Below are 14,897 nucleotides of genomic sequence, written 5' to 3'. Positions count from 1 at the left end.
GATGGCTGAACACCTGCCTGCCCATGGGAAGGAGTGAATGAATTCCTTGTTTTGCTTTGCTTGCGTGCGCGGCTTTTGCCTTCCCTATTAAACTGTCTTTATCTCAACCCACGAGTTTTCTCACTTTTACCCTTCCGACTCTCTCCCCCATCCCACCCGGGGGAGAGTGAGCGAGTGGCTGGGTGGGCGTTAGCTGCCGGCTCGGGTTAAACCATGACATAAGGCTTGTGAGAAATATGCTGTACCTACCAGCCCTGTAAAGGTGTCCAGAACACCTGGGGCATCACAAAAGTCTCTGAAAACCAGAAGCCTCAGGAGGGGGAAGCGCTGTTTAACTGATTAACAACAGTTAATCCATACTAACAATGAAAAAGGGGGAAAAAAAATTAAAGACATTCTGCGGTGTATGGAATGCCTTTTTCTATTACTAAATTTAAACCCGCAGAGATAAAGGCAGTCTTGTTTTTCCAGAATAAGGATTGGATTTATTGCAGGGTTTTGGGATGCTAGTGCAAGTAAAATTGCATTAATAGCAGAGCATTTGGGAGGCTGTGGATATGTACATCTAACTGCTTAAGAGTAGGACATACTAATAAAGTTAAATTATCAAGGTGACTCCTTTGAATGTAGGCCAGAAGCTGTCCTGTTTATTTAAGAGCAGAGATGTTTTAGTTCCAATTTCAACTTCTGTAGAGCTTTTTTCCATGGGAGCCTGCTGCTCCTAAAGTAGTTAAGCAGAATGTTTGATTTACAGGCACTGACTCTGCCGTATTCTTTTTGGCAGTACCTACCTACTTCAGGCTCATATAAAGACTGCAGAGTAAACTATCCAGATCAGCAGAGACTGCTATATAGCTACATACATTTCCTGAGAGTGGTCACGGATTCTTTATTGTACAGTCTTAGATACATCTTCTGACCATGAAGTTTTCCTGCACCCACTGTTTTTTTAATTGAAGTTCTCTGATTTGGTTTAAGATTTCTTCTATTGCTTACAATTTACTACTAGACTGCTGATTAATCTACTCTATAAGCTGGAACAAAATCACCTAGAATGTCCCTCCTGTTATATATATCATGAAGAAGTTCCTGAGTCTGGTCATGGAAAAAGATGCCAATATGTAAGACAATGTACAGGTAACATGTACATGCAACAGTACTAAAAAAAATATTCAAATATAGCCAAAAACTTCAGTAATCATATTTAAGAACTCCTTTTCTTTTCTGACATTCAAAGTCCAGTGATTTGGTGCATATATGAGAACGATACTCACCAAATCATTGTCACAGACATATATACATCTATGTATTGATAACCACTGGACAGAGAATACTTGATAAAATGACAGAAATAAAGAGTTCTTCCAATGGATTTTTTCTACAACATCTGGAGGGATGGAAAAGAAATTCTTTCTTTTCTACCTTTCACTTTTATTCCAGATTTAGTGATATGCTTTACAGTTTTCAAACATTAATTCTGGTAATAATTGGAATAAGACTGAAAGCTAAGTATTCCCTTGTCTGAGATTTACAAATAGTAAAAGCCTCATCTCAGGTAGATTTATGGAAGCTTGCGAGTTATTTTATGGACCAGGGCAAGAAAAGGAGCATGCAACAAACATCCCCCACTACAACCATTTTACGCTATTTGCCCTGTAAGGAGATATACAAACATTCTTTGAGTGAATGTACTTTAAAGAGATGGTACCTGAGCTCTGAATGTTGGCAGATGGTCTTCTCCTCGCCTTGCAAAGTCTTTGTACCCAAACCCAGGATCTTCAATATAGCGGGAGACATCTGTAGAAACTATTTCATCATCAAATGCTGTGAATAAAACAGCAAAATGCTTTGCTTTAGGCAAGCACATGAGTTAGCATCGACTTCCAACTACCACTCTACTACAGGACTAGAGAACAATTTTAGACGTTGTGCAAAGGAAGAGAGCGGTATGAAGGAAAGAAACATTTCAACCCTAATCTGCTTGTATGGGATCCATCCCTTTCATTGAGCCAACTAAATGTCAGCCTACACCAGCCATCTAACGTACTTCTACAAAATGGGAAGAGATGGGCTAAACTTCTGTCTGAGGTTGTGCTTTTACCTCTGTTGACATCTGAGGAAGGCTAGGTATCTTAAATCAGGAAGATTAATCCTGTTAGTAAAGTCATTGTGTTAGGATAAGAAACAGAAAAATGTACCCTTGACAACAGGATTGCTATGCTGAGCAGGTATGGTGTCAGGAATTACACCAGCTCTGTTCTATAACCCAGAGTATGAGCAACCAGAAAGCAATGCAACACTCCACTTGTAAATATCAGTTGAAGATTATATGAAAGCAAAGAGCTCTACAGTACACCAGGCTGAAATTCTGCCAGAAGCTTTAGTAACTAAGCATCTTCAAAGAGCTCCAAAATGTGTCACTAAGCAAGCACAGGTTCTCTATCAGGAATCAATCTTTCCCTCCTGAATAAACAGGTGGCTTGATTGTGTAACTACCTCTGCAGAAGTTGACTACTGCACAGCTGACTGCATTTGACCCTGATGTTAAAATCCTGGCTCGCTTCCACAGGCATTGACAGAGCAGTTGCCATATGTCCACTGTTAGCACCTTGAAAAGTCAGTTAATCTAAGAATTGCAGAAGTGCTTTATCTCCTCTTTGTCTCGTTAAACAATCAAAACATAACTGCATAGGAAGAAGCTCGCACAGCATCTGCTACAGCAAACCCTTATCAAAGAATAAAAAACCTGCACATGTACATTCCTCTCCCCTGACAAGGACTCAATTTCACAAAAGGGTAAAGGCCCAACAAATACAGACTCCTCAACTCAAACCAGCAAAAGGCAAAGAGGGAGGAAAGTCAACAAAACTATCAGCAACCGCATCAAAAACCCCCTTCTGTCCCAAACAACCCCTCTTTCTTATATGTCTGAAGTTGCAGAGACTCATGGAATTCCTGATTTGATAATGAAACTGCAACGGGTGTCAGTTTTTCTGCACTGTTGATACTGTCTGACCAAAGAAAAATAGAGCAAGAATGGACAATGTCCGTTTCTTAAAATCCAGCCATAACGTTGCTGGATGTGTCTTCTTTCAGAGATTCTGCATGTTCCTAGTGAGCCATAAAACAACCTCTCTGCTGATCCACAATACATTCTTCCTCCCTTTTGGGCTCAGTGCACAAAAACTTAGATAACTTCAAACACGTTTGGTCTGAAGCTACTGAAATCTAAATTCACAAAGAACAGTGTCAGTAAAATGTGAAGCATTTTATGGGTCACTTCTTAAAAAGACACAAGCTGTCATCTTCAAGTAGCCTCTACTATGAGGAAATGGTTGGAGATTCTGATTGTCTTAATAGTATTCTTTCTTTGAACACTTTCTTTGGAAAAAAACCCCACCTTCCTGAATATAGGAAACAGATTTCATTGTATGGTTTGTTAGAGATGAAGGCCTCCAGAGCATATGAAGAATACTGGAAAAAAAAGCTTTCAGCTCAGAATTTTGAACATTATTTGAGAATAAAAAAAAAGCTAAGAATCTCTGTCACAACACAGGCAGTGGAACAGCACAGCAGTACGATCACTCAGAACGGTAAGTTAGAAATGTCCTTTCCAGGTGGGCAGTAAATGGTAAAGAAGTTCAGTCTCATCCCAATCTACTTCCTGAACTAAATGTCATATCTGAAGGCTACTTATGAGTGTCATGCAAGTTCTAAGCACTGTAGAACTTAAACCTGTGAAATATTACTGAATATTTACATGAATGAATTAATTTGAAGATATAGGGCATATAAAGAAAGAGAAGGTTACACCCAACTTTTTAAATAAGCCTAAAGGCTGGGTTTTTTAATACACAAAAGCTAAATTTCAAGTAGCAAAGAGGATGGTGTTATTTGCCAATCAAGAAATCTTAAGCAGATGAAGCAAGCGACAGGAACTTGCTACACTCCTACTAGACCAAGAGCCAGAATAAAGGAATGGACAGAAAAAGTTGTAGTCACTGAACTGGCCTCAAGTGTTTAGTCCTTACAAAGCACAAACAAAAGGGAACTGGAAAAGCACAAATACCTCCACTAATTACCAGCAGACTCTCCTTCTTCTCCTTTTCAAAGCGAGTTGCCATTTCTTCCTGAGAGGCTTCTTCGTCCTCTTTATCTTCTTGTAGCCTCTTCATCCTTTCCATTAAGGCCTCCAGCTCACTTAAAGAATCTGCAATCTGCAAAAACACCATGACATTCTGCAAAATTAGAAGATAGACAACGTGTGTCATCTTCAGATTTCATGCTCGACAACAAACGTTCTCAAAAACAGATAGCAGCAGCAAACACGAAAACTCATGCCAGAATGCATTTGGTCACATACAGTGCAGACAAACAGCTTTCAGACAGTGAGAAGAAGGGAGCTGGGAAGTGTTACTCTAACCTATCACAGTAACCTACTGCAGTGGGATTAACAGCAGAAGAGGTGGTGTTTGAATGTGGAAACCATAGTCACTTATAATATATATTCCACCAGGTATGTGGCTGAGGAAAAGCCATCTGTGTGCCCTATGTGTATCAGAAAACAGCTTTTAATATTAAAGTAACTTTTTTCAGTCTATTAGTAATGCAAAGTATGTTTCTGAAGACATACAGTGCAACGCTGCAATGCAGGAACACAACCTGAGACAGCAAATCAGTGTTTTCTTTTCTGTGATCAAAATAACCATTATGTTGACCCTTTTTCTTGCTTTTGTAAGGAAAACAGGCCTCATTACTAGAAACACATCAAAGTTTGGGATTCTGTGATCTGTACTTATCATTCAGATTTTTCGTATGATAAATTGTTTGGTTTTTCTTCTCCATCTTTTTGATTCTGTTCTTCTGCCCATAGCTGTAATTGTTTTCTAGTATGCTACTCACTGCTTAACAAGCAGCACAGATTCAGCAGCAGCCGTTTGCCCACTACAAACGGGGAATTAGATACCCCAGTGATTTGAGCTAGCACGTCTTACAGCCCAGAAATTTAATATACAGCAACTGAACTGACTGATCACATGTTCACATTGTATTGCTAATTTTTAAAAATATATCTAGTGACTCTGCTCATAATCCCAATCTTCCATCAAAGGCGATGAGGCCAATTCATCAATCAGTATTAATTCAAGGACGTGTCTTCAAAGTATTATAGAGCCACTTTCAGAAAAACATTTCCACATTTATGTTAATTAACTAGTCATCAAAGTTCCCTGTTGGTTGATTCAAGACTGGAACACCAGCGTGAAGAATTAAGTAATTTTATTTCAGATACTTCCTCCTATCTACATGGAAGTGTTTCAGAATTGACCTGTTTTCTGATTGTAGGCCTTGAAGTCAAAATTATTATTATTATGGCTTCTGTTTTTTTTCCCATTTCTTTTTTCATTCCACATGTTAGGAACATGGATGACACAATGCTGCAGTCCGCGACACGCTGTCTGAAGAAACTGGGACTTTAAGCTTTCAGCTGAAAGTGAAGTTTTAGTCTTGCCCAATGGGTTGTGAGATTAACTATCAAAATCACATTGCTCTGACTACCATCTGCCATTACAATGTGGCTTTCAATAGATTACACTGCAAACTGCTAGAGCTAACCTAAGAGTTACCAGACTCAAGCATTCCAGTAAAGTAGACAAAAACTTTCAAACTATGCTGAAATTTAAACAGGAAAGAATGGAAGAAAGTTTTCTAATGCAAAACAGAGGCAAGTAAAAGAATCTTCTTGCGACACTAACCCCAAAGTTGCTACTTGTGAGGGATGCATTTTCTATGTTGTTGTCATTGGCAAGATCACAGACACAGAAGTTGTTGACTGCTATAAGTCTGACTCCATTAGATGTATCCGGATCTCTCTCTGGATTAATGCCACTACCAAATACAAAACTTGCCAAGGCATGATAATGTGCCAACAGGACAACAGCATGCACCAGCTCAGGAAGAGACCAATTATTTTCCCCAGTCTTGACAAGTTTCTGAAATGAGAATAAAAGAAGTGTAAATACAAAATTTCTTTTGGCCCCCAACTTTTCTATAAAACACTTATGTATTTTAAAAGGGATCAAGTCCTTTCTTCCAACAATACCATATTCCTCTTGCACACAAACTCTCACTGGATAAAAAAAAGAGACAACTAATATATTACCTTTCTTTTGGGGTTATTTTAGCCAATGCTATTCCTAAAAAGTAAATCTTGTTGGCTTTGTCACGCAGAAGAATTCATTGGCTTATTCGATGCTCTAGTACTTCCCTAAATTTTTTAACTCAAGGTAATGAAGCCTAACCAGACACTTGCATAGTTCTTAGCAGTTCTCACTACCGGACATTTACTGCTACTACAGGGCACGACTTAACAGGTACCTGAATGTGCTCTTTTGTGATTAGCCAGGGCCGGTGTGCAAGGAGTTTGTTTATTTCGTTCAGATTTTTCAGTCTTTGGGGAATGTATTCTAAACCGTTCAACCACTCTGCAATCCCGCCAGTCTTCAAAAACTCATCAACGTGCATATTTATTAGATAGGAACACTGATGTCTGGCTGCAGCCTGGAATAATTAAACACAGAGGGAAAAGGGCAGCACATTAGTGTGTCATCTGATTTTGCTGCAGGTGGAAGACAGGTTACTAACACAAAACAAAAATACAATTTCATTCCAAAGGGCCATGTTTTATATTGCAATGCATCTCTATACAGTATGGAGGATTCTCCAATAAAAATACGTTTGATTACTTTACTCTGAATTGCAGAATCTAATTTAGTTTGGAAGAGATCTCTAGAGGAAATCTGGTCCAACCCCCTGCTCACAGTAGGGCTGACTTAGATCAGGTTGCTCGGAGCCTTGTTCAGACAAGATCTCCATCCTTGGAGATCACACAACCTCTCTTGGCCCCTGTTGCAGTAATGTCTCAACATCCTCATGGTAAAAACTGTTTTCCTTGCGTCCACCTGGAATTTGTTGTGACTTGAGTCCACTGCATCTCATCCTACTGCTGTGCACTGATGGTTAAATATCCAGAAATAAGGTTACGCAGTTTTAACTGCTCTCTGTAATACCTCACTCTCGTGGGCATGTGAGAAGTGTATCGCTGTGGGAAACAGGGAAACATGTACGTTGCCAATTCTCCCTTCTCATTGAAAACCTTCTGGCTAGGCATGATTTATTCTATGAAAATCAACTACGAAAATTCAGCCCCTGTCAAAATATCACACTAGTCTTTCCTTTCTAAAGTCTTCCTTTTTTCCTCTTTTTTAAATACACAACTCAAGGTTGCAGGAGAAAATATATAGCCTGTTGGTACATACCATTATAGCAATGTAGTGCCTATAGGGCAAAGGAAGGGGCCCGTCCATGCGCAGCATATAGAACTGGCTGCGGAGGAAAGACTCCAGGTACTGAGTATGGATACTCATGACCTGCGTGATGTTGTCCAGGCGACCAGACGTAGAGTATTCTTCCACAAGAAGATTAGTACGTTCATCCAAACCATTTGCTTGCATAACCTTAAAAATAAGATGGACAAACTTAACAGAAAAAGAGATTTTCTCTAGCTTTAGCCCTGGAGAGAAACATACTGCGCTATGAAAGATTTGCTTGCGTACAAACTTAAAGGCAATGCTGGAGATCTGGATGTATATTTGTAAATGTACATGCTTGCATGCATGCGAATATACACATACAGATGTTATTTGTATATTGAGAACTGAAGAGCACTTTACGCTGTACCTCTGTTATTTTAATACGTTTCTATGAAAACCAAAAACATTCTTCTGTAGATCTTTCCACAACGGCTAAACTCGCAGATGCTTAAAGTCAAATCTGTACAGAGAGCTGGAAGGAAGCAAGTGCTAAATGGAAAGTGAAGTCTTTATGAAAGTCAGCCTGTATAGACACACACCACCTGAGCATTCAGCCCTAAAACCAAATTCAGAATTAATGGAGAGGAACTGGGTTATGTAACCAAATTATAGAAACAGCCTGGCAATCTACCCCTTCTGTGCTTGTATAATTGAAGAGGAGATCAAATGCTAATTTGTCCATAACATTCAAGTATTATTTAGAATAGGAATTTAATGCTTTCTTTAAACAAAAGCTGTTCTTTAATTATTCCAACCAATCCAAACCTTGGGCACAAGATGAAATGAAACAGCAAAAGAGTAAGTAGCTCTTGCACTGCAAGCCCTGACACAGTATTAGTGCTATTACTCAGTGTTTATCACCAAGAACAGCCATTCTCAACATGTTCACCACTGAAGTTACAAGCACAAGACTAGAATACCCAGTATTTATTCTCCAATTGCACAGTATTCAACCAGCCAGCTTACTATTGCAAACACCATGAAATGAGAAAACATTTCAGCTGGTTTACTGCACATGAAAATAGAAAGTGCCTAAAACCAAGAAGACACAATGCTTTTGCTGAAATACTGTATTTAAAATACATTTTCCCTCTTTATGATGGGCTGATGAATGGACCATGTCTCAAATATTTTTCCATCAAATCTTATATAGAAGTTACATACAAAGAAACACGAACAACATACTACATTTTCACTTCTCACCACTGTACTTCCTTGTTTTAATTTGTGGGCCCAGAAAGAAAGGGAAGAAGCAGCTACGCGGTTAGGCAGCTCCATCATTTTTACATGTGTAGCTCTTCGCTATGACAGCTTTTCTGTGTTTTGTACCCAAAATGATGCCTCCTCAGTTTTCCTTAAGAATATTTTTACCATCGGAAATTTATTCACACATTAGAGATCATTTTATCCCACTTATTACGGTATATCCCTCACTCCACTCCAAGGAGTACCCCTTATTCTTCAGCAAGTGTATCTCCCATGTATTTAAGACATCTTTGTCTCATTTAGTAGTTTCTTGGGGAAATCATACTTTTCATGTCTCTGGTAAGGTTTCTAATCTTCTCCAGCTTGTCAGGAGTTTTCCTTGTAGCAGTACAAGTTATGGAGAAGAAATTCTGCTGACAAAATTGAAATATAGTCCTGTAGGACTGCACTGTTGCTATGTCAGGCATAGCAATATGAGGCATTATTGCTTCTGAGATTTATCTCCACCTATATTACTATCCTCTTCATACCGTATATGTACTTCCTCCTGATTTATTACCATCCACGGTTTCACAAACATGTTTTTTTATTCTGCTTGTAAAGTCTTATGGCACTTTAACAGGAACCTTTACAATTAAGTTGTTATTGCTCTGTCCATATTCCTTCCATTACGACAGTAAAGCAGGCTTTGACACGGGCAGTGTTATTATCCAGATTTGTGAGACATTCAGTGTGTTACTAATCTGTAACTACATCCTTCCTATCCACTGTATTATTTCATGCCAAGGAATGGGGGGAAAAAGGTAGTCGTTTGCTTAACAAACAATATTTAACATTTGTTTGTGATACTGAATAGCTGTTTTATCCATACAGGTGGAGGTTTGCTGCTTGTACTGGGTAACTGCTGGGGTTACTCCTTTCTGAGAGCTACTCAGTGATTCCTTCTCCACCCTTGGCTAGCGCCTGTACCAAGTGTATCAGCTGTGAAATAAATTCGTCAACAATTCTCTCAAAATATGTTATCATTTTAACTACACTTATTTTTCTACTTTTTATACAATTATTGACTTTATGAGAAAAATTAAGTCATTATGAAGTTTGGCATCTCAATTTCATCTCGTATTTCACACGAAAGGGAAGTCCTCTTCACAAGTTTGGCTGGCTGGAACTCATTCTGCTCTCCTCTTCCCAAGTCTGAAAGACTCTCTTTGATCTCTCTTCCTTTTTGCTTCATTATGTTTTCTTGTTGCCAGCCTTTACACTCTCTCTGTTTGTTTTTAGATTCAAATCTTGCCGGTGTATAAATGGAGAAAGACTCAGAGAACAGCAGCTATCTTGTCTTTCAAAATGTCTTTTTGGCCCTTCTAACGTGAATTATCTGCCTTTAGCAACTACTTAAAACAAAACAAAAAAAAGGTCTTGGTTTTATAGTTGGCCATCCCAAATAATTAATTGATCAATAAACAATACTCTGTGAAGATTGAGATCACAGGAGAACACCACCATAGCAAAGTTTCTACTTACTGCAGCAAACTGCAAATCAAGGCTTAAGTTGAACATTAAATCATGGGCAGAAATCTCGAGTTTGAAGTCAAACCATACCTTTCAACCATAAATTATCTCAAGAGCCACAGTTACGGTCTAAGGAGTTAGTCATATTTTCAGGTTCTCTCAAACTGTAGGTCAGACACTGCTTTGAGAGCTATATAGTCATACCGCTGCAATACTGGATAGGCATCCCCTTAGGCCTTGCATTAAGAGTAATAAGTGATCATCGCCCATGAGAAGAGCAGAGCCAGCGCTCACGGCTGTCTCCGGGAGTGCTGGCAACCAAAAAGATGTCAAACGGCACCACTTGTGTGAAAGGGCAGGGTGGTTCTTACCCACTGGAGCCTGCTCCAGAGAAACCACCGCTTTTGCTCACAAAGCTCATCTGGGTACCACTGGGCAAGCAGGATTGCCCCTTAGGTTTTGCCTTAAAAGTAAAAAATTAACATCGCCCGAGAAGAGCAGAGCCAGCGCTCACGGCTGGCTCCCGGCGCGCTGGCAACCAAAAAGATGTCACGGCACCACCAAAGGGCAGGGTGGTTCTTACCCACTGGAGCCTGCTCCAGAGAAACCACCGCTTTTGCTCACAAAGCTCATCTGGGTACCACTGGGCAAGCAGGATTGTAAAACCGTCCTTCAGTATTTCCATTTTAAAAGCTACCACCCACCTGGCCCAGCTAATCGCAAACTTACTTCATTCTCTGGTATAAAGGCACTTGGTCCTCTTGTCAATGGTGGGGAGACTTGTACTCTTTTTTCCTGCAAAACAGTCACATAATTCAGTCAGTGTCAGGAATATCGTATTAACTCGCTTTATCTTGCAAGGTGAGATCTTCAAGGCCTGGATTAGGTTCTCTTCCCAAGGCCACCTGGGTGTTTTACAGCCCACTGAGCAGGTGAAGCCATCACACCATGTTGGTTAGATCAGCTTTTCATCGCCTGTACTTTGAGCAAATGAACGGCACCAATTTTGGCAAGGGATGAGACAGAAAAAACCCAAAAACCTAATCCAGATTGGTTTATAGACCAGCTTGAAGATACATAGACAACAGCAATAAAACATTTGGCACGATGCTAAAATTAGCCATTTACTGGATTGAATGGAAGTTCAGAAAGCAGAGGAGGAAAAAAGCAACACTTGGGAAATTATAAGCAAGATGCTGTTTTCTTCAATAACATCTTATGAGATCCTCAGTGTTGAGAAGAGTGTAAGCACTTTGCGCGCCAAATATTGGCATGAAAAGCACAGTCCACGCAAACCAGCAAGACCCAATTAAAGACTTGTTCTAGAAACCCGACAAAAACGGCCGCCTTGCTCAGCTGCCGAGCCCAGAGGAGAACACCACACGTGGTACAAGCCTTGGTGTGCAAAGCCCAGCTAGAAGTCATGAAATGCCCTTTGAGGATGGTATATTTAGTACAGAACAGGCTGATAGCGTAACAGCGTAACAGAGCCAGAGGACTTTTTTGATTTATTAGGGGTAAGAAATTGTACTAAGGTAAACTGTGGAGGCTTTCACAACGTGGCCGCTGACAGCCAGAGGGGTGAAGGGGACCTTGGGGAGGCTGCCTGCTCCTCTGGTTCACCAGGGGCAGGACCAGCACTGTCCATGTCATTCATGACCAACGTTGGTCCAACCTCCTCTTAAAGACCCTCCTGGATGTTCCTCCCTCTCTCCAGGTCATTTAGTTCCTTGGATCTTTAGATAAAGTTTTCCTAATGTCTAACCTGAATTTCCCTTGCAGTAATTTAAAGCCATTGCTTCTTGTCTTTTCTTCTTTTCCTCTTTATGGTTGTATTCCACCTATCTGGAAACTATGGCTGCACACTTTCTCAAGTCCCTAATTGCACCGCAGCGTGAGTGACTCTTAATAAGTTATCCATCAACAGCCGTATTGGATTTGCATACTAAATATTTTGTGCCCCTAACACAAAAGTCCGAGGTTTTCCATAACAAATGACCCTTAAATACCTCTACCAGGGGGGCTTAAGCTTAACCGCCATGCGCACAAACAGCAGCGCCGGTCCCAGAAGGAACGTGCCACTGATTTCCACACAGGAAAATGAAGCCTCTGGAGCTGCGTAACTATTGTCCTGCTCCTTAAAAACATTCTGTCCTTTCTAAATTAGATTATGAAAAAACATGCAAAAATCAGCAGTGATTATTCAGGAAAGATGTTCCAAAGCAAACTCTCACAGGACAATTAGATTTGTGACTTTGGAATAATTAGCTGCTAAAAGATGCAGAAATAAGCTGGATCTACTGTGTGAAGCCCAGCAGCCAGGAGACAACTTACTGCAACCGCTGCCTGCTGTCACAGCCCCAAAATCCCATAAAATACTTCTTATGAATCAAATGTACTCAGTCTAAATTAAGAAGAAAGGGTGTAGAGAGACTGGGTATCTGCACATGCAACCCCTTCCTCGCACAAGCTACGCAAGGCACAGGAAGACATCTTCTAGCTTTAAATACACAATCTTGCTAGCAGCCAGTCATTTCTGCCAACATTAAAAAAAGAAATGCTTTCCAAGATTACTATTAAGGTTGCATTTTACTTGCTTTATGAAGGTTATCTGGATATTAGAGTTTAAAACCTTCATTTCATACTGAATAATCTGGAGGAAGCAGCTTGTGTGAGCGAGACAACTTGAATAGCTGCAAACTGTCAGCTCTTGCTGGAACACAGGTCTAAACCAGAGCTGAACCATTGCCTTCTCCATCTTGCTCTCTGACCTATACCCTGCTTCTTCAGGCTCTGCAAAGCTGGTTCTTGAGGCCAGACCAGGGCAAAAAAATGCATATGCTTCTTCTAGCGGGATATGGGCTGTGTTCCCGTGTGTCCCCATTCAGTGTGACTGCTATTACTCTTTTGACCCTGCAGATAAGCTACTGCTGAGAAGGAAAGGAGGAAACAGTACTTGCGTGGATGAATGTAGGCAAGTATCTCGAATTAATTCCTGTGAATGACGACAGAAAGCCAAGAAGATAGTCAGACTTAAAAAACGAGGTGTGTTAAATATACTACAAAACCCAGCTCCTTTTGGGTGGTGGTAGTTCCAAAAAAAACAAGCCTGGAAAAAACAAACAACCAAAGCAAAAACAAAAAAACAAAACCCGAAACATAGTAATTCAAGTTGGTGAGTCTAATCACAGCACACTTTCAGGGAGCTGGGTTTTTTCTGTAATTTAAATGTATACTCTTCCCTTCCATCAACACGGAAGATTACTTTGCCTTCATGCCAAAGCTTTTATTTTATTAAGACTGGTTAAAACAAGCTTGTCAGAAGAAAAGGAGCAAACATCATCTGGTTACACAAGTTTTCAGGATGCTATTAATAAAAACATGGGAAGTTTACAAGCATTAAGAAAGATAATGCTGGCTTTGCCGAATGGTAGATAAGAACCCCTGCTTCTGGGCATGCTTTATCTAGAGCAGTGATTTAAGGTCTACCCAAGAACCCAAATATGAAAAACTACGTATGGGAATTACAAAGCAACATTGCAGATATATGGTCCTTTACGGTGAAAGTTCTTGCAAAGCTTCCTATTTCCCAAGAAAGCGGGTTCGTTTTCCTGTCCAACTAGTCCTTGCTACCTATTGGTAAATCAGCCGGCGTCCCTAGTATCTTATTTGAAATTGGATTCTTATGCTAAGTGGCTGAAGCAAGAAACAGGTTGCTCAGCAACCAAAATGTCGTACACACATATACCAGCTATCTTCTGCTTCATGTTCCTCCAGAAACGCATTGCTGGAGTATGAATAAGTTACCTTAAAAGGTTTGCAACCAATTCCACTTACATTAAAACTAGAGCCTTTTTTGGGGGTGCTTCTTCGGAAGGAGAAAGATGACGAAGAGCTTCAAAGATAAGCAGAGAAAACTGAGCCCAAGCAGGTTACTGGGAGAGAGGCCACTGCAAGTCAGAGCCTTAGAAGCAGGTTTTGCAGTAGCACGCTGCGGCGTCAGACAGCAGAACAAGACCTCTCCAGACCATGGGAGAGCTGCTGCAGGAATTCATGAAAGAACAGGCCTGAGCAAGCTTTATCTGTGACTTGCTTTCTCTCCTTAAGCTGCACTTGGAACGGTGTTGGGAGCTAAATATCAGGAATTTTAACAGTGATGAAGAGGAATCATTTCCCATTTGCATGTCTATAATTTGCAAGAAACACCTTCATCCTTGGACGAGCCCTGCCCAAACCCCCCAGAGCCAAAAGCTGTGACTTGCCGTCTCATGGGTTTCTTTTTAGTTGTGGCAGGGACTGCGCACCTTCCCTCCAGAGCCAAGAGGCTGCGGGCACTGGGACATGGCATCTGCATCTCAAATAGCTGCCGGGCTGCCGCGGCAAAGGAAGGGATGCCAGAGCCACTCGGCTGGCAACATGGCTGTGAAGCCCAAGCGGGAGCAAGCACGAGCCCGGCCGGTGCTGCGGCAGCATGGCGGCTTTCCTCCCAAAGCCTAAAGCAGAAGAAATAACCCTTCTTCCTCTTCGCTGTCACATGAGCCACCATGTCCTCAGGCTTTAAAGAAATGACTATTTTTAGCAAGCTGTAAAAGGAGGCTGTTTTATTTGAGAATGGAGCCGCTAGCTGGTGGGGCTGATCGAAGAGCTGATTTGGGAAGTACTTTTGAATAGCCATGAACGCAGAAAGCACAGGCAAGAAGCAAGTGGTTGCACTGATGCGGGTATATGGGGGCTTCTCACACACGTGGTGCATAAAAGCTACTTCATCCTGAACTCGACATCAAGGTGGTCATGCTGAGACTCGGGGGG

At 40.9% G+C, this 14,897-nt stretch overlaps 1 protein-coding gene across 2 annotated transcripts in view; it reads right to left on the bottom strand.

The window, feature by feature from the left end:
- Positions 1-10,880, bottom strand: part of SESN3 (sestrin 3) — a 19,759-nt gene extending 8,879 nt beyond the window's left edge. The window contains exons 1-6 of one of the 2 annotated variants that reach the window (XM_009282079.2): positions 10,818-10,880; positions 7,317-7,514; positions 6,376-6,558; positions 5,754-5,990; positions 4,070-4,238; positions 1,709-1,824 (exon numbers count right to left, since the gene is read on the bottom strand). In XM_009282079.2, the coding sequence (XP_009280354.1) occupies positions 1,709-1,824; positions 4,070-4,238; positions 5,754-5,990; positions 6,376-6,558; positions 7,317-7,511 (900 nt within the window). In that variant the 5' untranslated portion in view covers positions 7,512-7,514; positions 10,818-10,880. The remainder of the gene's footprint in view (positions 1-1,708; positions 1,825-4,069; positions 4,239-5,753; positions 5,991-6,375; positions 6,559-7,316; positions 7,515-10,817) is intronic. The other variant, XM_009282087.2, reaches the window with a different exon arrangement.
- Between the last annotated feature and the right edge of the window lie 4,017 nt (positions 10,881-14,897).

Source organism: Aptenodytes forsteri, unplaced genomic scaffold (genome assembly GCF_000699145.1).
Source record: "Aptenodytes forsteri isolate BGI_AS27 unplaced genomic scaffold, ASM69914v1 Scaffold75, whole genome shotgun sequence".
Lineage (NCBI taxonomy): Eukaryota > Metazoa > Chordata > Aves > Sphenisciformes > Spheniscidae > Aptenodytes > Aptenodytes forsteri.
This window is presented reverse-complemented; position numbering and strand designations above follow the sequence as displayed.